The sequence below is a fragment of the Hylobates moloch genome, unplaced genomic scaffold (assembly GCF_009828535.3).
Source record: "Hylobates moloch isolate HMO894 unplaced genomic scaffold, HMol_V3 SCAFFOLD_5, whole genome shotgun sequence".
Classification (NCBI taxonomy): domain Eukaryota; kingdom Metazoa; phylum Chordata; class Mammalia; order Primates; family Hylobatidae; genus Hylobates; species Hylobates moloch.
In genome coordinates this window covers 63,878,189-63,905,948 of record NW_026652280.1, presented here as the reverse complement: position 1 = coordinate 63,905,948, position 27,760 = coordinate 63,878,189, and the positions used below count along the sequence as shown (strand labels likewise).

The following is a 27,760-nucleotide window of genomic DNA, read 5'->3' as shown; positions in this document are numbered from 1 at the left end:
CAATACAGTGGAAATAACACGGAACTTCTTTACAGGTAGTAGACCGTGTAGGTGCTCAAGCAATGGTAGCCACTTAGGCTGTCCTGGTTATTAAGAAAGGTTACATTCAAGCCACGGCAAAATAATGAAATAGTTATGTTTTTCTTTATTGCTTCCCTCTGCTCTGCTATAACTAGGTTTCCTTCAAGTTAGCCTCCTCTCTTTACTTCACCCAATGCTGCTTGGAGACTATTCATTCACATCAAGATTTCTGATAAATAAAGCACACATTGTAACAGGGCTTAAGAATCAACAAAAGAAGCAAAATTCTGATAGTAGCCAGAGTGCAAAAGAAGTTGTGTTCAGATGGGTTTGGGTACAGGGAAAGGAAATGGTGGTTTCTTCCATAGCCAGCCCATGCACGTGTCTCATTCTACCAGTTGCATGTAGGGGAAACAGCATCATTTCATAAGGCAATTTAGAGAAATTGATGAGATAATTCATGAAAAAGTGTTAATCTGTGTCAGAAACATAGGAAGTATTCAATAAATGTTACTTAGAAACATTAGCTATTACAGCAGCAGCAAAGGCAGCACTGATTTTACTGCAAAGAATGGCATAGAGCACTGCTGGTGGGATGAAAGTATGAAAAAGGGCTAGATGAAAAAGTAAACATGGTGTCTATACTGGCACCAACTAGACTAGACTAGTGAAAAATAAAATATTTAAGATAAGGCCAGGACAATATCATAAAACTCAAAGCACTTTTACATAGCTATTATTACCACTGTTTGGTAATGGCTCATGAGAGTCTGCCCTATTAAACATCACCTCTGTTATAAACTCAGTTGTTTTAAGCTCTCGAGGGGATGATTATACCTGGTATTTCTGCAAAGTTAACTACATTGATGTGGCATACACTAATGCTTGCTTAAACAACAGTAACTCCTCCTTCATTCACGTATAAGAGTCCTGATTTTGTTATCATATCTACCTTTTGCCCATGTGACTCAGGCAGTTGCTCACAAGTCTAGGTTATAATGATGGTTACATTTCCATTGCCAGTGATTGGTTCAAGGGCAGCCATAGGACGGAAGAGATATGAAAGGAAGCCTGCTGGTTGGAATGTGAATGTATAGGGATCATTTCACATTTCACCATTCCCTTCTCCCTATCTGCAGTTAGAGATTTAACAATTTTAAAAAATCTATCTGACTCTTTCAGTACGTTTCTCTGCTCACTTGAACTGCCATATTTACCATATATCAAGTATCAGGCTTTTAAACCTGCTCCATTTATCCATCTGTGTCTGTTTTGGTGCTATCATCACACTGCTTTAATTATCATATAGTTTTTAACACGTTTTAGTATGAGGAGTGAAAAATCATGAGTAATGTCCTTCGTGTATCATTTACTACTCTAAGAGAAGGGAGACCATTCTTTAATAATGTGTGTTAGCATAGCGGATTGCTAGTCACTGTCACCCAAGCCAACTATGTGGAATATTTTGCAGATGGTGAAAAATGTTATAGAAGATGTGATTTTAGGAGCAGAAACATGTTTTAAAAAGTGTCTACAACTGATTCAAAAGGAAACAGATGCTCACATGTTTTTGTGAACTCTAGTTTGGAGTTACTCAGGATGCTTACTGTGATTAATATTCTTGCAACCTTAAATCATGCTCTGTCAACTTCTAAGGAAATAGTTTCAAATGACTTATTGAGTAATGGTGGAATAACAAGAACTAAATCAGGTTCTGACCTCCTTTTCCTGCATGTTGAGCAGACTGTCATATCTAAAATGGATTTTTATCAACAAATTTTGTTTTCTTCTGCATATTTATCATTGAGATGTTCTTTAAAGATGGTTCTTATTTCATGAAGTATATAGAAGTATGGTGGCTCTGAGAATTGGATTTTCTGCTTTTGGACACAAAACATGGCCTTGTTCTGTGAAACAGCCCTGGATGGTGGTCCATGTGCCTATGTGGGAGAGGGATAAAAAGGAAAAGAGAGCATAGCAAAGACATTTTCTATGCCTCCTAAGGCAAAATGAGAGGGGAAAAGTTGGTAATTCACTAGTGCCTGAAGAGTCAAATTTATTAATTCAGAAAATAAAAACCCAAACATTTTGTTGTGACAAAACAGAAAAAAATGCATTTCTCTAAGACTTGAACCTCTTAATTCCTGCAAATAATTAGTAATATAATAATGAATTAGAAGAAGACTTATACATAGATGATAATATGGTATTTTAGGTAATTCTATATGTAATTTGGGGGACCTTCACACTAATAGATGCTTATATTATTTTTGGATACTTTGTAATTAATTTAATAGAAATCAGGTAGTTTTGAGAGTCATGAAAATAATGGCTTTTCACAATCATGCATAGCACATTTTAGAACTTTGAATATTAGAGGAATTTTTCTTTCCTAAAAAAGGAAGCTTGAACCCAGACATTACAAGTGAATTGTTGAAGTCACTTAGTAGGTTAGTGTTGAGGCTGGCTGCAAGTCTATAACTTTATTCTCAGCCCAGTGTGGGTTCCACCAAACTAGGAACTGTAAAATCCTTTTCACTGCCATCAGTGGGTAAAGGCCATTTAGAGAACTGTATGAAAGATCCTGAGCCAAGTTCACTTTCAACAAGCAACAAGATGGATTAATAGTGCTTGCCTTAGAAAGAGGAGTGGTGATACATAAGGCCTACACCTGCTATCCTGATATCATGCCTTCCTTTTATTTTTAGACACCAGTTTGTACCTATTCTAACATATCTGTTAAGGATTCCTTTTAGGCCATATTTGACGTCTGACTCAAGCGCTCTATCATCTGATTTTAGGACCAGACATGAAGGCTGAACAAGTGATCATATTAGAATCCTGAGCATTTGCTTTGAAAACTCCCATCTGTACTCTGAAAACTGAGTGTGGTACAAGAGTGTCATTATTTTCTTACTGCATTTATGGGTTTGATTTCATATTATAATTACAAGGAGGAGATGAGTGTGGCAAGGAGATGTTGCTATTGCTGTTCTTTCTTACACCTTACTCCTACCCCCTTTGGAGTTTTGACAGGCAGACCTTGCCACTCTCCAATTACAAGTTAAGCATGGGATAGTCAGTAGCTAAGGGACCATTTTATCTGCTTTTATTAGCTACTAATTAAAGTCTTGGGTGATATCTCCCCTTAATAAGTAGAAGATACAGGTTCAAACATTCCAATAGAATGTTTTTCTGGGTTCATCTATCTCTTTTAATGGGCCCTTGTACCAACCCATAATTCCTCAATTCGTTTTTATGTTCTACTACCTACTAGCCTGGCAGATTGGCATAAACATAAGAGAGACACCAATTGTACACAGCAGGGAATGAAATAGAATGGAAAATTATTTAATTAATGGCCTAGGAAGGTAGCAGTAAATTCAAATCATAGAGGAAAATGTTATTTATACATTCAGTTACCTTTAGATATAATTGAATACACATTAGTGGCTTGTACTCCCAACGCTTTAATATTGATTTTAAAAGGCCAGTGATGTGACAATTTTCCTTACCCATCATCACCAGAAATGCATTGTCTGCACCAATTTATTTTTACATTATGTGGGCGTGATATAAATGTTATGAGCTGCCTTTGTATAGAGAATGACAGTAGTGTAGTATGCATTACTTGTAAGGCAAGTACTGTAAATATTTTCAAATGTCACGATAAAATTTTGTGAAGCTACTGAATCAACTTCAACCATCCCTTCTCCCACGACCATAGGGGGATACACTGAGGACAGCTTGTGTGACAGAGGTGTTATCTGTCTTCCTGGGAGGGACTCAGATTTCTGGCTCATTCTAGATTGTAGAAATGACCTTGACATTCTTAGCCCTATAAAAAACAGATGAGTTCATTGGTTAGAGATAATAAAGTAGAAATTACAACACATTATTTTAGTTGCTTTTCTAGAGGTAAATTTATTTTTCAGTGAATGAGCATTCTATTGGTAAAATAAATACAAAATTGTGATATATCCTCAATCCACCTGTGGTGCTAGCTGTGTTAACCTTACCCCAAGTCACAAGAAATGAATAGGTCACTCTTCTACTTTGCTGAATTCTGGCCTGTTAAGGCAAAAGAATTTTGTAAGAAGTGAAGGGACTAACCTGTATGTTTTTCATCCTTTCCATCTTTGTATCAATTTATCTATTCCCCTAGGATAACATAATTTTATATAAAATCATTTCTACATGCATTTTAAATTCAAATATCACTTGGGTTTTTTCACTGTTCTTTTTTTCATTCTGCTCTAGATTTTTTGCACATGGTTAGAGAATATTTTCCACATACAGGTGTAATAGCTACCTATGATATATATTCAAAAGAGTAATGGTCATTTCTGTTCATTTGATAGAATTACACCCTTCCCCCAGTTTTCTACAAAGGCATAATAGTTGTATTATTCAATTTTAAAAATAAGCTGCCCAGTACATGATGTGATGCACATAAGTATACCAGATGGATTCAAAAGATATTGAGTCATATTGTTCAGCCTTCTGAACACACATATTGATAACATTATTTGCCAGCATTTCTTTTTTATCATTTGCAAATGTTCTACATCGATTCACCTATTAATGCTTCATGAGGCTTGGAAGTGTATCTTCTGATTTTTTCTTACTTCTTGGAAGCCATTTCAATTCAGTCCTATTAACTCCAATTAAGTATTGAAATATATTGCTTGAAGGCTGCCAAGAAGACAACATGACTTTAACATACAAGGAATTTCAAGCATATATGGGGGGAAATGTTTCCATAGGTAGGAGCTTGTAATTTGACAGTGTTTCTGACCAGTAATTTTTTGGCTTCACGATTAAGTCGAATTTGAATATTTTCCACTTGGTTTATTTCTATCTCTCAACAAGCCAAAAATTATCAAAATAGCAGTTCCATTTCCCTTTAACAAAAAGTTACTTCTTATATTGCACACAAACCTGGGTGCTTTGTTACATTCAATATAATTAAAGAGGAAAACCCTGGAAATGATACTAATCTTCATAATCCTGGTTTGAGGCCTGGAGAGGGGATAGATAAGTAATATCGAGAATTTTCAAACTAATGTTTAAAACCTTTTTGAAGATTAGTGCTTGACTCTTGTTTCTCTAAATGCAGTGCAGATTTGGCAATTAGCTGGTTAAGTACATGGAAAAGGCAGAACTTGCACTTTGGGACTTGAATCATCTGCTTCGTTGTGCCCATTAATTAAATAGGCTGTAAAATAGTCACTTAGCTACCAAATTTCCTCACGGTCTGTGGGTATAGGCTGAAGTTAGCATTGAAGAGCAGGGTGGCTGCCTGAAACCTGCACCAGAATTACTTGCAGTCACGGCTAAATATGTACATTCCTGAGCCGAACCCCAAACCGACTGAATTGGAATCTCTGTGGGTGGAGCCTGAGAATCTTCACTGTAACTATCAGTCCTAGGTGATTCTTATGGATACCAGATTTTGAGAGTCACAAACCAACAAGAAGCTCCATGACCTGCCTGAGGCTGTCACTTAGACCTGATCTTTCCTGTAACTGGTCACCCTCTTTATCACTTTTCCCTTTGTTCTCTGCTTTCCAATGCCTATCCCAGGGCTGAGTGAGCCCTTTCCTCTTCACACTTCTGTTATTGCTTATTTATTTATTTTTTATAAAGAGAAATATGCAAAATGAGAATTTGTAACTCACAGTAGCTTTTGAAATCAGCCCAGTAGCTACACGCACACACACACACACGCACACACACACACACACATCACATTGAACTCTTCATAGAGTTTGAATATTTACTACATATTTTTATCTTTATATTCATCCTAGGCATTTCTATTGTGATTCAAAGATGAGTTAAACTAGGCTAGGGAGTTAAGACCTGCTCATAGTTCCCAGATATTCTGTGCCTTTGGTGAACATTTTGAGGACCAGGAAATGTGGATTTTCTCAATAACCCCAATGCCTGACATGTTGCCTGGCCTGTAGTAGATGCTGAATAGAAATTGAAATGACTCCAGGTATTATTTACCTCCTCCAGCAGATCCAGCCCTCCAGGACATGGGCCAAGAGAGCAGTTGGAGCAGCAGGATTTCTAGCTTGCTCAGAATCCTTACCTAGGGGACCAGAAGAGTGACATCCACCTTTCCTAGCTCTGGCTTCCTGATTTCTGGAGTTTTCTTTCTAAGAGAAGATTCTAGTAAATAGGCCAGGTGAGAAAATGTGGCCATGCAACTGTATCATTTGTTATTTTCACTGATTTTGACCTAAGTCTTTATAATCTCTTTAACAGTATATAGACTCAAGTTAGCCCTTTTACACATAAATCCTTCTCTTCTCAGTATCCATTACAGTATCAATTGTTTTTGGTCTGTGGTACATACGTCTCTCAGATCTCCCAAAAACCTTGAATAGCTCCGTCTTTTATTACTGTTTCCTTCATTTGCATGTGGCTATTAGCAAACAAATCCAGCAATCTATGAAAAGAGTAATAGATCACACCTGAGTGAGTTTATCCAAAGAATTAAAGATTGGTTAGCATTAGAAAATTGGCCAGGGTGCTTTGCAATATTAATAAATTCAGTGAGATTAAATAATACGTTTATCTCAGTGGATGTGAGAAAACATTTGACAAAATTTGATAGGCATTTCTAATTAAAAATAATTCTTAGGCAGCAAGAAATAAAAGGGAAATTCTTACACTGACAAATGGGACCTACCAAAAGCTCCAGAAAATATCACACTTAATATTGGGATAGCAAAATCTTTTCCTTTGAGATTAAGAACAATATAGGAACACCACTTTTTTTCAGTCTTTTAATAGAGGCTCCAACCAGCATAGAAAGGTGAATAAATAAGTAAATAAATAAATAAATAGAAGGTGGAGAAATTGAAAGGAAGACAGCAAGTTGTCATCATTGGGAGATGCAATCATTGTATATGGAGGTTTCAACAGATTATTAGAATTAAGAGAAGTTGGTGAGTTTTCTGAATTTAAAATCAATAATTAACATAAAAGATTTATTTCATTTCTATACATTAACAATCAACACTTAGAAAATACAATTTAAAGAAAAATATAATTTACTATGATGTGAAGTACCTTGGAATAAATTTAACAAAAGATGTACAATACCTTTGTAAACATAATTTTTTTTAATTAAAGGAGATCTAAATAAAGAGAGAGATACACTATGGACATGGAGCAGAAGAACAAAATATGGAAATATCTAATTTTTCCAAGTGAAGCCAGTGAAGCCCCATGGAACTATGGAGTCCCAGCCAAAATCCCAACAGGTTTTTAAAGTTTTTGAACGTAATATTTTGATTGCCAAATTTACATAGGAATTCAAAGGGCCAAGATTAGCTAAGATATTATTCAATAAAAATAATAAAATGGAGAGACTTGCTGTTTCAGATATTAAGGCTTATAAAGTACTAGTATTTAAGACAGAGAAATGGGTGCAAGTCAGGTAGTTCAATGGAAAAGAATAAATAATTTAAAAACAGCCCCCCACATATATGGATACTTGGTTTATAATGAAGGAGCCATGGCAGGTCAGTAGGGAAAGGCCAAACGTCTCAAAACATAATTCTGTGGCAATTCACTATTCATATGAAAATACAGGAAATCAGGTCCTTACCTCACACCATGCACAAAAATCAATTCCAACTGGATTAAAGTCCCAAATGTAAAATCAAAATTGCAAAGTTTTCAAAAAACAATGGAGGAGAACAATTTCGTGAGCTCAGGACAGAGAGCTCAAGACCACAATAAATTATTAACAAGAAATTAATTATAAAAACCGATTTGATTACATTAAACTTCTGTTCATTAAGAGAAACACAGAGGTTCTTTTTTTGAGCCACAAAGAGGGCCATAGAAGTATCTGCTGCACATATAATTGACAAGGAATATATATAAAAAAGTAAGAAAAAGGAAAACAACCCAGTAGAAAAATGGGCACATAACTTAAATGGGTACCTCATAAAAAGGGGAATTGTCATCATAAATGAATCTCTGAATAGATGTTCAACCTCATTAGTTATCTGGGAAATGCAAATAAAATCCATGAAATATAATTGCATGCTTACCAGGTTGAAACTTTAAAAATGATGACACATACTAGGTATTGGTTAGAATTTTGAACAATGAGAGGGTTCCTTGCTGAGGAGAGTGCAAATTTGCAGACCTCCTTCGGATAACAGGTTGGCAATACTTAGCGAATTTGAGCATGCTTATTATTCTCTACAATGCAGACGACTACTATTTCTAGATTCCGGAAGTTCCTGCACATGTGTAGGCAAGGCCAAGAATGTTAGAATCATTCATAACAGCTAAAAAACTGGAATCAAGCCAAATTCTATTACTGATGGAATGGAAACATTTTGGTCTATTCATTAAATGGGGCACTATATAGAAATAAAAATGATCAAACCACAGATACAGACAACAATATAAATTTGTGACAAAATATTAAAGAAAATCATGGAAATGATTGTGAGAAAATTCTGGAGATGGTTTATCTTTTGCCGGATTAAGGGGACACGATTGGAGAGCAGCACTCGGGTGGCGTCTAGGATCTGGCCAATGCCTAGTTCTTAAATTGAGTGGTGGCTAAACAGACAGACCAACTAACAAATTATGTTAGAAGAGTTTGTGGCTGAAGAACTTAATGTTTCATGAAAAAATAAGATGAATTGAAAAAATGCAGATGTTATTTTCACTAAATAAGGCAAAAATGACAGCACAATGACAGTGTTGTCATTGTAAGTTCTTGCATCTTAAACTAGTCAGTTATTATGTCTTCTATAATTAATTTCTATTTTACCATAGTTTGCTTGCTAGAAACTTTTAAGCCACTATCTACAATTTCAGTTAGATAACATGTCATTTAATTTTATTTGAAGGTGGCTAATTTGCATCCTCAAAGGTACTGTTTCACTTTTCCTCCCTTCCTCTAACTCTTCTTACCTCCCTTTCTTCTTGTCTTCATTTCTGGTTCTCAGACCAAAAGCTCAATACATTTGACTTGGAGTTTTTGAATGTGACAGCCGAGGCTCCCTGAGACACAGGGTGAAACACGTGATGTTAATTTCCTGTCACACAGTTCTAACAAATACTTCTAAAGTCTGGGTTTGTTTTTCTTCGGCTTCTTTTTTTCTTCTGAAATATCACTGGAAAAAAAAAAAAAAAAAGACGTAAAACATCTGATCTTGTTCTTTGCTTCCTTTTCTATTTCCAGCCACCTGTTCTCTCTTTCTAATTAACCCCAACACAGTAAAAAGAGCCAAGATTCTCATTCTCATGGTTTAAAAAAAAAAAAAAAGGTATAATAAAAGAAAAGCCACGTATACTAGGATAAGGGGAACTCATGGCTGGAGCAAGATTTTTGTATTTCTTTGTCCTATTTGTAGGTGAACAATGTTGACTCATATTCTCATTTATCTGCTTCAAAATTAATCAGAAGTTTTCACATGTATTTTGTAGTTTAGGTGTGAGAAAACCAAGGCTTGTTCAGGTGAACTCAAAAAGGCCCTGAAACGGGATTCAAACCCAGTGCCCCTAAGACGAGGGCTTTCTCAGCACAGGCTCATGACTACAGAGCCTCAGAGTGTTGGCAGGACTTGGTTCATTAGATACCAATGTGTGCAGGGTTCAGGAAGTTTATAAGCTTGAGGAGAATGTTGTCATGGCAAATGGTTGACCAACAGGAACAAAATCATCTGGGAACATCACTGGACCCAACTGAAATGAGCTTATTTTCACACTTGTTTGTTCTGTAGTGTTTGAAACCAAATGGAGGGCGTGGAGAACTGACCCCCTTAGAAGTTTGCAGGCATGCAAAGGGAAGAGGAGGAGGGACAAAACAAGAAGCTAGGAGATGGCAGAGATGAACTGGGTGTAAGATTTTGAAACTGCTAATTGGCCTAGCCATATGTGGCCTGGAAATTGGAGCAGCCTTTCTAATATTCACACTCTAGTGTGTTTTCTGCACTGTCTCTCATGCAGAGGGGCTGAGCTGGCACCAAAGGAGTGTCTCCTCAGCTGCTTCCTCTTGTGCCTTAACTCTCACTGCAGCGAATCAGCAAAACATAGCAAAGGAGACCAAGAGCAGAAAATTAATGGGAGCAGAGAAAATGGGGGAAGAAAGAACAGACTGGAAAGCAGTGACTTTCACAGCCACTCATTGAACCATACTTACAGATTGTGCATACACAGGGGACAATATTGAATGAGAACAAAGGGAGTCATCCCCTTGAGAGCAGATGCTGTAGGGGACACAGGCTGCAACAACCTTGTGAGGGCGTGCCATTATTGTGCCCATTTTAGAGGTGAGGAAGCTGACTTGTTCAAGGTCCCACAGTAAGTTGTAACAGAGCTGGGTGTGGTATCTCACACCTGTAATCCCAGTGCTTTGGGAAGTGGAAGCAGGAGGATCACTTGAGGCTAGGAGTTTGAGACCAGCCTGGGCAACATAGTGAGACCCCCATCTCTGCAAAAAGATTAAAAATTAAAAAAATTAGCTGGTGGTAGTAGCATGCACCTGTAGTCCCAGCTACTCGGGAGGCTGAGGTGGGAGTTCAAGGCTGCAGTGAGCCATTATCATGCCACTGCACTCCAGCCTGGGTGACAGAGTGAGGCACCATCTTTAAAAAAATTTCAATGATTTAAAAAAAAGTTTCTAAGTCAAAATTTTTTAAGAAAACAAAGTAAGTGGTAACAAGTCATGCATACACTCATGACTAGATTTTATCTTTGATGAATTGAGTACAGAGTCATAGACAGGAAAGTCCACGTCTGCTAAGTGAGAGGAGGGGTGAGGGCATGAGGCTACACAAGAGACAGGGACTGGTCACGCAGGGCCCTGGGGCCCATGGTGAGAGGTTGAGTTTTCTTTCCAAATGCAATGGGAGACCAAGGAAGAGTTGTGTGTAGGTGCATGACAGATTGGATTTACATTTTTAAAAAGTTACTCCAGCTGCTGTTTGAGACAGTGGAGCAAGTGGAAGCACAACAAGAAGTGAGGGGATACATTTATCTATTTTCCATTTTGTGCAGAGAAGGAAATAATCTTTGGGCTCTGTGTCTGGACACCAGCTCCTTGCTTTCCTTCCTTATCCTGAAGACGGAAGCTGCAGCAGGAAGGTGTCATGGAAAGAACTCTGGCCCAGGGTGTGGAGCACACAGATCTAATCCCATGTGTGACTCCAAACAATATTCTGAGCCTCCAGTTTTCCACTTAAAAAAATAGAATTGATACTTCATCTTGGTTAATCATTTCACATCTTAACATATTTCATGATACTTAAAAATTGTAAAAAATCTTAGTTATCACATTGTTCCTGAAGGTGAAAACTCAGCCTGCCTTATGCAAACCTAGTGATGTTGGATATCTAATTAATGTTTATGACTGACATTTAGGAGAGGCCAGAAATTGAGGATAGCTGGAGGAAGGCTTCTAGTTTCACACCATGCCCTGTCCCCTACCCCCATTACAGCCTTGAAAATTCATCATTAGGAATTAGTTTACAAGATCTGCCTGCTTTTTATTGCTCCTTCTAATGCCTCCAGCCTGGCATGAGAGCAAGAAAGACCCCTAGCCCATGGAGCTGCTTTAAAGCACAGCTATGTCTTATTTGCCTCTCAAAGTTTCTGCAGTCAGAATACACTGTCTTACATAACTCCTGCATTTTTCAAAAGTACTAAATATGGAGGCTGTTGTGATTAATAGTATTAATCATCTAAAAGCATTACTGAATTCATAGCCTCTTCTTGTCATTGTGTCATGAAGGGATATGGGAAATATTTTGACATTACAAAGGAATCATCTTCAAAAGGTTGGGAGCTGTTCTTTCAAGGAGAGTAGAAAGGATTTTACTTTATGGCAGAGGATAATTTTCCTCTGGTTAGCCCCCTGAGATTCTCGCTCTATACTCACTTCCTCCAGGGACTAAATATTACTTCTGAGAGATTATTTAGTTAAATTCTAGACTTGCACTTTCTGATGACTTGTCACATCTGGGAATTTGATTCCTTCTTTGGCAGAGAAATGGTGATTGTGAAGATTGCGCTGTTTATTTCAGGGAGAACAGTGGCATACAGTGGGGGTGTTTTTTTGTTTGTTTTTGAAGATTCCTTTAACATCACTCATAGTGCTCATATTGGTTCCCTCGCTCCTTTCCCAGGAAGGGAAAGCATGTCCTCACCATGCCTGGGAACTGAGCATCTTTCGTTAAATATTTAAGAGATCTGGTAATACGGTCCAGTAATTCTTATCTGAGTGGGGACAGGAAATCTCTGGACTCCATTTTCAGCTGCTTCAGAACTCTTGGGAGGACAAATCTATAAATGGCCTAGTAAGAGTTTTTGTTGTCAAAAAGTGCTGTGGATGTACTAGTTACTCTAAGTACGTTTGATAAAATAAAAACAGCCCTTGTCTCGTGAGTCAAGGATTTTCCCTATCTTCTTACCTCCAATGTCCTGGTCCCCCAGGAGGCCACCACTAGGACATAGCAGAGGCTATGGAAGGTCCTGCAGTGGGGAAGAAAGTATGCAAGCCTCTGGCTTCCAAAATTTGCCTTGCATTCTATTAGGACCTTGGTACTGTGGCTTCCTTTAGCACATGAGATCACACAGTGTCTACTTTTGCTGCCCCTATAAATAGCAGACTCCTGCATCTGGGAGTCCTGAGTTCGGGCCAGCCTGGTGGTTTAGTGGCTCTGGATTGCTTTTCCTGAACTTTCTGTTTGTCAGCTGATGCGGTTCATACATTTGGAAAGGAGAGCTTGTTTCTCCTAGAGGGCTACAGCCTGCAGGGCAGCCATTCTGACGGGCTGGGCAGTGTAGCCGAGGATGAGAGGCCAGAAACAGCCACTTTCGGGGAGGGGCACAGGGAACAGGAATTCTGGCTGAGCAGGCCAGATATACATATTCAATAAGTTACAGGAAGAGTCATGAATATTTATGAAAAGAGAAACTTACGCATGCGCAATTGACATTCATACCTCTCCCCGGTCCCGAGTTCAAAATACAACCGAGTTAGCATGAGCCCAGGGTGGAGTTTTCAGCCCCCTGACCTCAAAAGATGAAGCACAGGATGCAAAAGCCTCACTGCACAGCCTGCATAGACTCACGGGAGCCACTCCATGGTCAATGGTCTCTTATCCCAAAGGAAGGCTGGCCTGTGCAGTGGCTCGCGCCTGTAATCTCAATACTTTGGGAGGCTGAGGTGGGCGGATCACTTGAGCCCAGGAGTTCGAGACTAGCCTGGGCAATGATGGGATGGGAAGTGGGACAGGCCTTGTTATACCTCCTCCTTTGCCAACCCCATTAGGCTTTCTTCCCTAAGGGCTAAACAGAAACCAGCCCTGTGGTGTGGCAAGACACTATCTCTACAAAAAATACAAAAAATTAGCTGGGCGTGGTGGCGGGCGCCTGTAGTCCCAGCTAGTTGGGAGGCTGAGGTGGGAGAATTGCTTGAGCCCAGGAGGTTGAGGCTGCAGTGAGCCAACCTAGCGCCACTGAACTCCAGCCTGGATGACAGGAGGAATGCTAGTTGGTTGTTTTGTTGAAACATAAAAGGGAGGGGCAGCATCAGTTGAGTGATTGACATCAGGCAGAGTCTCTTGAGAGGGCTAGTTTCTGTTTAACCGTTTAGGGAAGAAAGCCTAAAGGGGATGGCGAGGGAGGAGATAGAACAAGGCGTGTCCCACCTCCCATCCCATCAGGGTCCAGAACTCAGTTTCCCAGGTTACTTTGAGGTCCCCTTGGCCAAGAAGGGGTCTGTTCAGTTGGTTGGGGGAGGCTTAAGATTTCATTCTTATTTCTCATTTCATAGATTTTCTAGAGTTCCTGCTGACTGCAAGAAAGGAGAAACTCTTGGGAGGAGTTTGATTTCTGAGTCTCTTGGGGGTAAAAGGAGGAAAACCTACATTTCTGCTGAATTTTGCAGAAATGTATGTGGTGGTCAGAACAGCCTTTTAAGTCTCTCTGAACTCATAACACAGTCTTGGTTGTTATCTACGTGCTCAGAAAAAGGAAATATTTAAAGGATTTCCAAGACAGTATTTTCATAAGCATTCTCTGTGCCTCTACCTCCAGTGAAAAGTCTTTTTCCAAGTGTGTGTTTCCCTGGTGAAAACCACTTATTTTAATGTATCCCAATTTGTCCAATTTTTTCTTTATGGTTATTGCTTTTTGTGTCCCGTTTAAGAAATCTTTATCCACTCTCAGGTCACAAAGATATTCTTCTAAAAGCTTGATTGCTTTACTTCTTATAAATTTATTTTTTTATTTTTCATAGAGATGAGAGTCTCACAGTATTACTTAGGCTGGTCTCGAACTCCCAGACTCAAGTGATCCTCCCACCCCAGCCTCCCAAAGTGCTAGGCTTCCAGATGTGAAGCAGTTTTAAGTTCACAGCAAAACTAAGCAGAAGGTACAGAGATTTCTTATACGCCCCCTTCCCCCACACACTCACAGCCTCCCCCTTTCTACATCCCCCACAGAGTGGTGCATTTGTTAGTTAAACCTACACTGACACATCATAATTACCCAAACTCCACAGTTCATATTAAGGTTTACTCTTGGTGTTGTACATTCTATGGGTTTGGACAAATATGCAATGACGTGTCCATCATTATAGTATCTATCATACAGAGTTGTTTCACTGTCCTAAAAATCCTCTGTGCTCCAAATTATTTTACTTTTTAGATCTAGATATGGAATCCATTTGGAAATTTTTTGTGTATGGTATGAAGTAGTCACTTTCATTATTTTTCTATATGAATAACTACTTGGCCAAGCCCTAAAGACTGAAAATACTGTCCTTTCCCTACTATACAACAGTGTCATGTTTTCCATACATCAGGTGTTCCATATATCTGTGTGGTTGTTTCTGGACTCTTTAATGTACTGATCAATTTTTGTATCCCTGTATTATTATCATACTTTCTTAATTGACATAGCTTTGTAACTGGTATTAATAGCTGGTAAATTAGGTCCATCTTATTCCTTGTTTTGTTATTTTTCTTTCCTTCAAAATTAACTTTGCCTTTTCTTGGCCAAAATAACTCAATAAGCATCTTGATTCCTAGAGTAAAATTGTCTTTTCCTTTTCAAGTTTTATTGGCACCATTTTTATGGCTTCTCTAAGGAATTACAATCCAGTAATATTATATCATTTAAATTATGTTCTAAAATAATTCAGCAGCTCTGCACATAAAAGCTTTCCATGACCCTGTTAGTCAACCAGCCACTTGTCTGCCCTGCCCTCCAAGGCCAGGGAAAGAATTCGCTTCCTTTTCTCCTTGGCCTTTCCAAAGTCCATCTGTGTTTCAAGGCCTTCTCCAAATCTTGCATATTCTTGCCTTAATTATGTAACTCCCCTCAGACTGCTGAAGCTATACTGGGTGGCACAGATATGAGGATACATGGCTGCTTTACTCTCAGAAAAAGGCTCTGATACCTCCCCAGGACCCCAGGCCCAGGCTGGCCTCCTTTCTTCAGTGCCATCGCCTGTCTCCCTCCCTGGTGGGCACCAGCCACTCAGGCTGCCTTCAGTTCCTCTCCGGCCCTGCTGTTGTTACACAGATCAGGGATTTGCCACTCAGGGGTGGATCTTTTGCCTTGAGTGTTCTTGCCTTGTTGCTCCCAGCACCTTCCTTTTATCAGCTAATTTTCACTAATCCTTAAGTCCCCTCTCTGGACATCTTTCCCTGACACCTAAACTAGATGAGTTCCCTTTGTGGTATTGTAATCATAACAGGTTCATTGTCTGATGCACAAAGCAAGTCAATATGTGGAGACACTGGGTTGCAACAGAGGAAAAAAGGTTTAATCATAGAGTAGCTGACGAGGAGATGGGAGGAAATCTCAAATCTGTCTACCCAAGGAGATTGGGGCTATGGATTTTAAGGGTGTGGAGTGGGCTGAAGTGTGTGGAGATAGTTGATTGGTTGACGAGTGTAGGGTGAAGTCATGGGACAGGAGGATGAAGATGTTGCATTCTCATACCGATCTTTTCCTCTGTGTGGGTTGACATCAGCTTTTTTGGTAGAATTTGGGTTTTGAAAAACTTCTTAAGTGATCCTTAAACAAAAACCTCATTACTGTAATGTCAGCTATCCTGTCTATAGGAACAATGGGATGCACTGGCAGTATCTAGTGCTGAGTGACTTTCAGCATCAAGTAAGCGGGCCAGAGCTCAGCCTGACTGATACTTAATTATAACTGTATTTCTGTCCAGAGCCTGGCATTCAATTCCTGTCAACCTTGTGGGGATGGTTTCAGTATGCTCCCCATGCTCCCTTCATAGCTCGTGTCATAGCTCTCAATTATAAACCCACTTGATTAGCTGGTTAACATCTGACTCTTCTAGATTGTAAGCTCACACAGGGCAGGGGCTATGACTGTTCTGCTCAACATTTTAGTCTCCAATACCTAGCCTAGTGTTTGTCATGTAGTAAGTGCTTTGTAATTCTTTTATGAATGAATGTATGTATGAATGAAACATTTTGGCCTAGTGGCCTATGTTATCCTCCATAGTACCATACATGTAGGTCCTCCATAAATATCTTTCTGATTCATGTCATTTTGTTGTCTAGGACATTTTAATAAAGAACTCCATATAATTTATAAGAGTAGCTGGCTACATTATGACATAATGTGGCTGGCCATTGTAGGTAGAGTCAGAGATGATTCTTAATTCCATGTATCTGATTTGATAAGGGTGGCGGTGGTAATAGACAGTATCACTCAAATATGACTTAGAAATGTCCTATGCCTGCTGATAGCTGTCTTGCTTTCTGCATCTCAAATCTACCTAAAATGCTTCTGATTTGGTTATGGTGCATAGGGGAATAGCATGCTCAGTTGGGCTAGCAGCAAGCTGGAAACTCAGGGGCTGTGGCTTTTCATTGCTGGGAACTCACATAACTTTAGCTTGCTTGGTAGCAAAGCAGGGCTCCTGGGTTTGCTTTATTTGCAGTTGGTGTAGATGAGTGAGATTTAACATCTGGTCCTTCATGGAAAATTCCTGTAGTTCCAGAGCTGGAAGAAAAAAACTATCATTCTATTATTAAAGGGCCCCAAATTAGTTCTTGTTCTCTGTGTTCCATGTGCTTGTCATTGATAAATGATCATACTATCTTTGCAGTCTCAAGCAATCAGAAGGGGAGATAAAATAACTGCTCCCTGGTTACCAGCAGCAGCCCTGTGTATTAGAGTGTGTGTGCAGGGAGTGGTGCTGGAGTCCTGTCTTGCCTTGGGAGGGACTTCTGTAATTTGCATAGTTAGTGAGTCAGTGGGGAGAGATGAGAGATAGATATGCCATTTGTGATACAACATCTGGCGCCCTATCTGTGCAATCTAGAAAAACATCACTAACCAGATTCTGCCTCAAAATGGAACACTGACCTTTTCCAAAACCTGCCTCACTGGAATATAACAGGGCTAATGTAAAAGAAGTAAATGACACCTAGGTTTTTGGGGGAAAATTGATGTAAGTTTTTATCAGGAGGGTCATCCAATGGTCATTAGAAGCACAATTTTAATGGTTATACATAAGAAATTAGACCAATTATTAACCATATTGCAATTGAGCTCCTTAGACACCTTCCAATGGAGAGGCATGAATAGGTTATGGGGCAGAAAGTTCTGAGGGGCGTGGTGGGGAGCTGTAGAGCTCACAGCGGTCTGTGGAAGGCCGGATCCTCATGGGGGAGCACTGGGTGATCACAGAGAAGCAGGACCATGTGGATGCCTGGGGATGAGGAGAGGCAAGTAACGACCCGAGGTGGAAAGACACTGAAGACAAATTAAGTTACACCACATTCTCAATTTTGGCTTATTTATATTGGGCATTTAAGAGTTTATAGCCAATTAAATCAATTCCTCATTTTTTTATGAAACACGAAAATGATGTTGTAAATGCTAATTAGGCTGGAGGATGTTTTCATCATTTAAAACTAGGCAACAGTCTGCCTACGACGCTAAGTGATTCATTACATTGAAGTGAATTCAGTGCATATAAGTCAATGGTGAGACTCGGAGGATTTGAGTGGCTGGACCTGCCTTCTGTTGGTTGTAGTGTACTTCCTCACATGGTACTTGTATTATTATAAGAGATTCCATCAGGAGTTCCTCAAATATCTTGTCCTTACAAGTGAATGCCACAGGAACGCCAGGAGGTATGAGTGTGATGCCGCACAAAGACTAACCTGTGTAACCTGTGAACACCTGCTCTCCAGGATGCTTTGCCAAGGCAATGGGGCTAAGTGGTTCCTTCCTCCTAAGTAGCTGTGTTCCCACCTCTTGATCCGAACTTTTTGGCCACAGCAAAATGGGCCAGAATAAACCTTGTTATTCAACCTACGGCTGGCTTAAGAAGTGGCCTGGAGCCTGGTGTGGTGGAGTGTGCCTGTAGTCCCAGGTACTTGGGAGTCTGAGGCTGGAAGATTGCTTGAGCCCAGGAGTTTGAGACCAAGCTGGTCAACACAGTGAGACCCCATCAGAAAAAAACAAAAACAAAAACAAAAAAACACTGCCTGGTATAAAAGTGCTGCTTTATAAGGATAATGGTGATATGGTGAGTCTATTAGCCTCTCTCTCTCAGGAATTTCAACTGAAGATATGGCAAAGGTCAGTCAGTTGCAAGAACATTGGCCAGGACCTTAGCTGGAATGACCTCAGGGAAGGAGATATGTACAGTCATGAAGCAATGCACGTCGTGAATATGCAGAAATAAGAATGAGTGAATGCGTAAAGTCAGAGAGACTCCAGAAGAAGCAGAGAGGTGCTTGGTTGGTAGCAGCAGATGGAGAGGTGAGGCTCGCTCATGGCAGAGGATAACCTAGGTGGTGCAATAACTGGAGCTATACTGGATTTTTCCAGTTTCTGAGTTGTAATATGAAGCTCAGCTGAACAGTTCCTGGACACTTGGCTATGACATTTGTATATCTATTTTCATGGTTCCCTCCCCTCTACCATAGCTTAAGGTAATGGAAGAGAATATTATTCCTCGCATACCAAAGAGCCTAACACACAAGTAGTATGTGTGCTTTGTGCAGCTTTTTATTTTGCATGAATTTTCTGTTAAGTGCTCTGGGTGGCTTTTCCCCCCACCTTAATCCCTCTCTTTCTCTGCTCCAGCCTTCGCTGCTCTCGTTATCCCACAACCTCCACTGCAGGTAGACATATATGACCTAAAACGAAGTGGTAATGAGGGCAGTGAGCGTTAACACGCATCTAGTATGGCTAAGATAGTCTTTCTAGGAGCAAGCCTAAACCTTTTGAAATTGTTTTTGTTTGTCCTCACACTTACACACTATATAGTGGTAGTAGACAGAGCAACCTGGGTTTCACATTTGTCCTGCTGCAAGTATATACTGCATACCCCCTTTTCAATGTAGCCTTGGCTTTGCTTGGAAGTAATTTTTTGAACTCCTTAATGGCTTATTTGTTTTAGCATTAGAACCTTCTTGAATTTTATTTTTATTTATTTTACTTTTTTTTGTGACAGAGTCTCACTCTGTCAACCAGGCTGGAATGCAGTGGCATGATCTCAGCTCACTGCAACCTCTGCCTCCCAGGTTCAAGTGATTCTTGTGCCTCAACCTCCCAAACAGCTGGGACTACATGTGCTTGCCACCACGCCAGACTAATTTTTTTGTGTTTTAGTAGAGATGGGGTTTCGCCATGTTGGCCAGGCTGGTCTCAAACTCTTGAGCTCAAATGATTCACCCACGTCGGCCTCCCAAAGTGCTGGGATTACAGCTGTGAGTCACTGCACCTGGCCCCTCCTTGAATTTCAGAAAGACATATGGCTGCCCAGCCTATCAATGTATTTCCTAGCCTCCCACATGGCTAAGCTTGGACATGTAATTAAGTTTCCCTCAATAGAATATCAGAAGAGTGATGTTTGCAACCTTTATGACAATTCTTTAAAAAGAAATTGCTTGCCCTCCGTTTTCTCTTTTGCTCTCTTTTGGTCCCACATGGGATATTGGTTAACCAGCTTCACTCAGGTAAATGAGGGCAATATTATAATAAAGGTCAGAGCAGTAAGATGTAAGGAAGTTAGAGTCCTTAGATAACCCATGCAGCAGAGCTACTTACATACTGGAGTACCTCTGAACTGTTACACGAGAGAGCAATGAATTTCTCTTGTGTGAGCTGTCCTATTTTTAAGTTTCTCGGTTACAACAGCTTAGTCTATTCCCTAACACACAATGGTGGACACTTACAAATGCTTACTATGTATTAGGGACCACACTGACTGCTGAATACGCTTTATGTCAGTTAATTCTCCAACAACCATCCTAAATTAATGACACTTGCCCATTTTACAGATGTGCAAACAGGCTTACCGAGGTGAAGTATCTTACCCAAGATTGCATGAATGCAAGTGGTACAAAGGACTTGAAATCTCTGAAGTGATTCAAAACATATATTCTTGATAGCTATGCCTTCATGACTCTTCATGTAGAAAAATTTCTATTCTTCTTGGCCATTTCACAGCTTCAGTCTATTGCAATTCATGCCTCCAGACTCCTCTGCTCAGTTTGGTGTAGATTGATCATTTTATCCTGTTTTTAAAAATATTGTTCTTTGCTCCCAATAGGTTTATCTTGCTTTGTTCACTAGATTGCAAATCCCTCAATGGATGGATAAAAATGCTCAATAAGTGAAGATTGTATGTCTTCATGGATAAGAACTGTCTGGTCTTCCAGAATTACTTAATATTATCTTTTGTGATGTTTCCTCTTAGGTGTATAAATTCTGTTGTTAATTAATCAACCCCAGTGAACGTCATCCCTCCAATTTTAAATACATCTTCATGGTAGTGAGCATATTCATGTAGAGGAAATATCCAAAAAGATGATTTTAGATAAGAAATGATGTCCATTCTGTTTACCACTATAAATATAAATAGATGGGATTTAGGGTTTTCCAGATTGCACTTCAACCAAATGGTAGATTCATGATCAGTCTACCATGTATGAGTTAGTATTACATCGGCTGCACAATAAAAAAAATACAAAAGAGCAGTTGCCTTAAACAAGGTATATTACTTTTTTCTAACATAAAAAGAGGCCTGGAGGTGGGCATCTGAGAACTGATATGGTGGCTTCTTGGTCATTGGATCCCAAGCTCCTTCTTTTCCTTCTGAAATCCCTGAAAACAGTTTGTATTCTAATGGTTCTAATGGCTCTGGTCCTTGTAATAACTATCAGGCCAGAGTTGCAGGCAATAGGATGGGGAGAGGACAAAAGACCTTTATCTGACTTTACCCTTCTACATCCCTTTTCCAGAATTTTTACTAAATGAACTTCCACTTCCACCACAGAACTTAGCTATACCTAGTTACATAACTACTCAAATAAAATTAAGATTTTGTTTTTAACTAAGAAAGAAAGCAGAGAATCAGTGCTGGGTAGACTGCCTTGCCTTCTAATTAGAAAGTTCCCACCATTCCAGATTGGGGGTTGACAAACTGGCCCACGGGCCAAATCTGGCCTGTGGCCTGTTTTTTTTTGTAAATAAAGTTTTATTGAATGAAAGCCATATGCACTCATCCATAGCTGATTTCATGCTACAACAGCAGAGTTGAGTAGTTGTTCCAGAAATTGTATGACCCATGAACTTAGACTATCTCCTATCTCATTCTTTAAAGAAAAGTTTGCCAATCCCTGCTCTAGATCACCGGGCAGGGAGGGGGGCAGGTTCTGATGAAAATGTTTGCCAATGCCTGCTCTAGATCACAGTGGGCAGCTTCAGATAGTTTCACTGGTTGTGATCCTATTATAGGGGCAAAGTTGACCTTGATATGGATTCAGTCATCATCTATTCTCCAGCCCCAGTGACGTTATATACACTAGGCATGTATTTGGGTGCAAATAACATAAAACCTGAATAATGTTGGATTAAACAGAAAGGAAATATTTTCATCACATACATGAACGCCCAGAAGTACGTGGCCCAGGGCTGGTGCAGATATTCAGTGTTGCCATCAAAATTAGTCTGCTTCTTTCTCCTCAGCCATGCCCAGAACGTTGGCTTTCATCTTCATGCTTACTGGAAGATGAGTGCAACACCTGAAGGCGTTATGTCTGCATTTCCTGAAGGAAGTGGGGAAGGTGCAAAAGGGCAAGGGTCTGTTCTTTTCTAGAAACTGTCTCTCTAGCAGCTGATGATCCTAGGATTCAAACAACCATGGAAAAAAATATTGGAAAAAACCTGATAAAAGAAATAACAGTACAGCAGTGAAAAACAATACAATTTTTAAAATATAGTATAACAACTACTTACATTACGTTTATATTATATTAGGTATTATAAGTAACTACAGATGACTTAAAGTGTATGGGAGGATGTGTGTAGATTATATGCAAACACTAGGTCATTTCATATCAAGGACTTTTGGTATCCAAAGCATGTCCTGAGACCAATCCCCCAATTGTATGTGCTCTAGTGGGCTTCTCATAGTTAACTGGTCCACTCCAGTGTGTTCTTACAGTCTCACTCTTCCCTCCCATCTTCCTCCTCTATCTTTCCCCCTCACATTCCTGAAATTAATTTCTCTCCTTTTCCCCTCCTTTTCATGTTTTTGGCTAGGTGAGAAACCTGGAAATGAGCCTGAAGAGGTGATGCTGCAGAATGCCAGCAAACAGATTGTGCAGAATGCAATCCTGCAAGCTGTGCAGCAAGTCTCCCAGGAGAGTCAGCACAGGGAAGAGAGAATCAGTGACAACCGGGACCACATCCAACTGGGCGTTGGGGAGTTAACCAAGAAGCATGAAAAGAAGTAACATGGTGGACTTGGCTCTTGACATGTGCTTGGTTTCTAGCCTTCCTCTTAGTATAGGACGCATCACCAAAATGTTGCCAGTAAAGCAAACGGAAGTGTCACCGGCACCTAGCTGTAGAATGAATTCGCACTAGCCCCTGGCTGAGAAGCACTGTTTTGAAAAAGTGCATTAGACGATTCTGTTCATATTTATGCAGTGCCTCTGAGACATAGTGGGGCCAAATATGACACTGTAATTGCAAAAGTAGTTTTGCAGGCCAATTTATTTTTAAAGTTATTTTATTTGAAAAAAGAATTCTATGTCTCGTTTATTTACTTCTGCCTTTTATGCGCTCCTTCTGTGAATTTAACAAGCAGTCTTTTTGCTGAAATACTGAGTACAGTACTGAGTTCTTTATGATATATTAAAAAGACATGCTAGAAAGGTGAGGGAATGGAGTTTTAGTTACCTTCAAATGTGAAATTGAAGGCTTTAAGTGGGTTCAGGTCTAAGATCAAATTAAGCAAAGGGAAATTCTGAGGCTGAGTCCCTTGGGATCATACCAAGGCATTTACTAACATTTATGTTATTTTAAGAAAGGGAGGAGTTTAAACTTCTCAAGAACTCAGTCTTTTAGTCTCAATTCTCTGAATGATTTCATAATTCGTGTTTATGCTCTGCGTAGAAATCTTTTGGGAATATTATGGATTTCTTTTCTCATCTCAAGATTAAATAAAATAAGACAAGTGAGTCTATACATGTGAGTTGCCAATGACTCAATTCCTTACCAGCCTCATGGAGAATGGCTAGAATTGTAGATTTCTTCAACAGCTGCCTATCGTTAAGAGACTTACACTTGGGGTTGATTATGGGGTGCAACATCCTTGGAAGGGATTCTGGGGTCCTTACGAATGCTGTTTTGCCACCAGGCTATGCATTTGCATTAGGACCTTACTAACTTTTCCCATCCACACATTAAAATTTTTTTTTGAGATCATGAAAATCATACAGGTCAGGAATATATGAGAATACAATGGGGACAGTAAAGTGACAGTGTTTTGAATGCAGTGACAGAGATATGTGTGTGTACAAGTGTAATAAAGGTATCTGTGCAGCAGCAGGATCAATCCCTGCTCCACTTCTGTGAGGATAATGCACATATTTCTGGAGTATCTACAGTCCCATTGCTTGGGCTTCACAAAAGTTGTTGAATTGCTGCTATTGGGGACAGAGGAAGAATTTGACCTTGGTTAAAAACCTTCTGGTTTCAGAGTATCAATATCTACATTTGATTTCTTTTTAAAGCGAAGTATTCGGGTATAAATTGTGACTGATATTAAGATATACTTCTAAAATTCCAATATGCTACTGTTTCTAGAATAAATAGTTGGATAATAGATAATGAATGAAAAATATCTTACCAGCTTTGTTATGCTATCTCCCACAGTGCACAGGTGGAATAAATTCACAGGAAACATGGAAGGAGAAGAAAGCAGAAGGGCTTAAAATTTAAAGATTGTTTACTCACAAGTATTTCTTTTAGCAGAATTCATGCCAAGTGAAGAGTGAGTTTAAGTCGACCAAAAGTCATATAACTGATGTGATATAATTGCATAGCATACATAGTGAGAATAAAGGTATTCAGGGAAATTATTCAGGAGTGCCACAAATAAAATAAATAAATAAATCTAATGCTTGTAGTTTGTAAGTGATCTGGTACTATGTCTACTCAGATATCTGGATATGACCAGCCTTTGTTTTTGCTGTCAAGTGACAGAAACATATAAACATACTATTTTTCCTCTCTGATGTGTCTGTACTAAAAAATTGGGAATTTTTGGAATATCTTATTGACCTCTGTGTCTAAATATTGTTTATAAATAAAACATATACAGCTTTGAAATATTTTAAGAAAGTTTTCTAGACTCTGCTGTTTGGCTCATTTTGTACCTGGATCTTACCATTATTTGGCACCATGAGGCTTCCAAGGCTATTTTCAAACCCCTAGATATCATCACCAGGGGAAGTGCTTCCTTAATAGGCCCTTCACTGTGACTGTGTGAGGACAGCCATGGGATGGTGGGTCCTGAGGCTTGAAGAGAAAAGGATGTATGCTAAGAAGTGGTCTTTTGATCTAAAAAATTCAAGGTAAGTGGGTCGGGAAGGTACAGTGTCTGCCATAATTTTTGAGATGGAAAATCGACAGCAAGGAACAGAGATATGACTAAGTTGTTGGGAGGACGAAAGGAAGTTCAGCAACCCCTGTCCTCAATAGGTAGGTGCCATATTGGCAAAATTCTAAGAAAACTCAGTCATAAAAATAAACGAGTTAAATACCTATAAACTCTTACAGATCTTTCAGTATGAAGAAAAAATTGCTAGATTTTACAAGGGGCCTACAGAACTTCATTTGACATAGGATTAAGGTGGATTTCCACTTGATTACTATCATAAACCAGATCACAGCTTCTAGTTTCAGAAATGAGTGGGAGCATTTACTTAGTGTCCTTTATCTTTCTGATTTACTACATACACAGGCTTCCCATCTCTGTGTGTTCAGCTGTTCGTCTTTTCTGTTGCCTGCCCCTAGGGTGGAACTAAAGAAAGAAATCCTTTCATGTTACTTTGTTCTGCTGTAATCATCTGTTCAGTGCAAACAGTATTGTAAATTGATGCAAAATGACTAACTGGTTCCCTTCATTTCTTTTCTTATTCATTTTTTAGCCATTTAGGTTTCCTTTATGGTGGAATTTCAGGTTACAAAGAAATGAATCTATCATTTAAAAATAATCATTGAATTTATGCCATTCAGAGACGAGTAACTGGCCATTTTCAAGGCTATTTTAAGGTTTCTATAATAAAACAATACAAAAGAGAGGGATCTTTAATTTATCCACTGTAATAGCTTAGTCTAGTAAAATACAGTAAAAAAATAAAATCTACGAAAAATCTGAAACTAGTTTAGCCCCTATAATACCAAAATAGATGTAGAGACAGGAAAGAGGAAATTATAGTAATAATATCTTTCTTGAGCATGTGAAAGTTTTCGAAAGATAGTAGTACAAATTCCCTCATTTATCTCATTGCCACAACCTCAAACTAAGGTGTAGCCTGAGAAAATCTTGATATAGTTTGGCTGTGTCCCCACCCAAAATTTCACCTTGAATTGTAATCCCCACAATCCCCACGTCAAGGGTGGGACCAGGTGGAGTTAATCAGATCATGGGGGTGGTTTCCCCTGTGCTGTTCTCATCAAAGTGAGTGAGTCTCATGAGATCTGATGGTTTTATAAGCATCTGGCATTTCCCTTGATTGCGCTCACTCCGTCTTGCTGCCCTGTGACAAAGGTGACTGCTTCTCCTTTGCCTTCTGCCATGATTGTAAGTTTCCTGAGCCCTCCCAGCAATGTGGAAATGTGAGTCAATTAAACCTCTTTCCTTTATAAATTACTGTCTCCGGCAGTTCTTTACAGCAGCGCTAGAACGCACTAATACAGATGTTATTCCCCTTTTGCAGATAAAGTCACACTGAGGCTCAGGGAGGATAAATATAACCTAGATGGAGAAAGTGAGTACTATTGTGCACAAAAATACATGAAATCAGTAATCTCAAACTCTGTGAGCATCTGAACACAAAATTTAAGAATATAAATTCTAGGGATTTTAAGAATATAAATTCTAGATATATCAGTGTTAAGATGTAAGAATGCAACTGCTTTAGATAAAACATTTCTGCATAAGACATTTAACAAAAATAGTAAAGAGTCAGTGAAAATATTCAATAGAAAAAACTCAATGCCATTCAACTAAAACGTGGTAGCTAAGGAAAGAAACAAGAAACTTCGGAGGGAACAAAATAGAAGACCACAGTAGGGTATGAGAAGACTACTAATCTTTCCTCCATTCTTCAGAAACCATATTAGTAAGTACACAAAATCCTGATCCAGGTGTGAGAAAAACAAAGTGAGTGACTTTGTCCTTTGTCTTCTGGCTACAGTGTAGTGGAAATGGCTGTCGGGAAGAAATAGGTGAGATAGGAGACGGGATTCCTCTCAGATGAAAGTGGCAACTTTGGCTAGGTGCAGTGGCTCACGCCTGTAATGCCAGCACTTTGGGAGGCCAAGGCAGGTGGATCACCTGAGGCTGGGAGTTCAAGACCAGCCTGACCAACATGGAGAAACCCCAGCTCTACTAAAAATACAAAATTAGCCAGGCATGGTGGTGCATGCCTATAATCCCAGCTACTCAGGAGGCTGAGGCAGAAGAATCCCTTGAACCTGCGAGGCAGAGGTTGCAGTGAGCCAAGATCACGTCACTGCACTCTAGCCTGGACCACAAGAGCAAAACTCCATCTCAAAAAAAAAAAAAAGAAAGAAAGTGGAAACTTTCCCTTACAGAAATAAAAAAAAAAAGGAAGAAAATAGGGGAAGGAAGGAAGGGAGGAAAGAAGATAAATCCCCACAGGATATTCTAGGAAAATAGATACAAAATGCTCACCAGCAATACTACCAGAATAAAAGAAAAGTTACTACATTCTGGGCTGCGAGCAAGTCGTTTATGATGGTAAACTTTCATGCTAGCATCAGATTACTTCATAGCAACATTGAGTACTCTAATATAAGGGAGAAATGGCTGTAAAGAAACACTGAAGAAAGGAAAGTATGAGGGAAGGATATTATTCCCAGCCAAGACATCAATTAAGAATAAAGGCAAACATTAAAAAAAAATTAAGCATTGCTAGTACTCAAGATTTCTTTGTGAAAAATCTGCTTGACCATGAATTTCAGCCAACTAAAAAATGAATAAAAATAAAGACTTTAGGAATGGAGAGGCTACAACAAAAGGACTAGTGAAGAGCAGTATCTTCACCTAAATATAAAGTGAATAATACATAATTGTGAAAATTATGGCCAGAAAGAAGTATGTAAATTGTTATATCTTGATAGCATAAAATATAACCAAAAA

At 39.3% G+C, this 27,760-nt stretch overlaps 1 protein-coding gene across 1 annotated transcript in view; it reads left to right on the top strand.

The window, feature by feature from the left end:
- The window catches only part of AKAIN1 (A-kinase anchor inhibitor 1), a 55,519-nt gene extending 29,328 nt beyond the window's left edge, over positions 1–26,191 (top strand). Inside the window, exon 2 of the mRNA XM_032152737.2 lies at positions 22,624–26,191. Within this exon, the coding sequence (XP_032008628.1) occupies positions 22,624–22,817 (194 nt within the window). The 3' untranslated portion in view covers positions 22,818–26,191. The remainder of the gene's footprint in view (positions 1–22,623) is intronic.
- Positions 26,192–27,760: the final 1,569 nt, after the last annotated feature.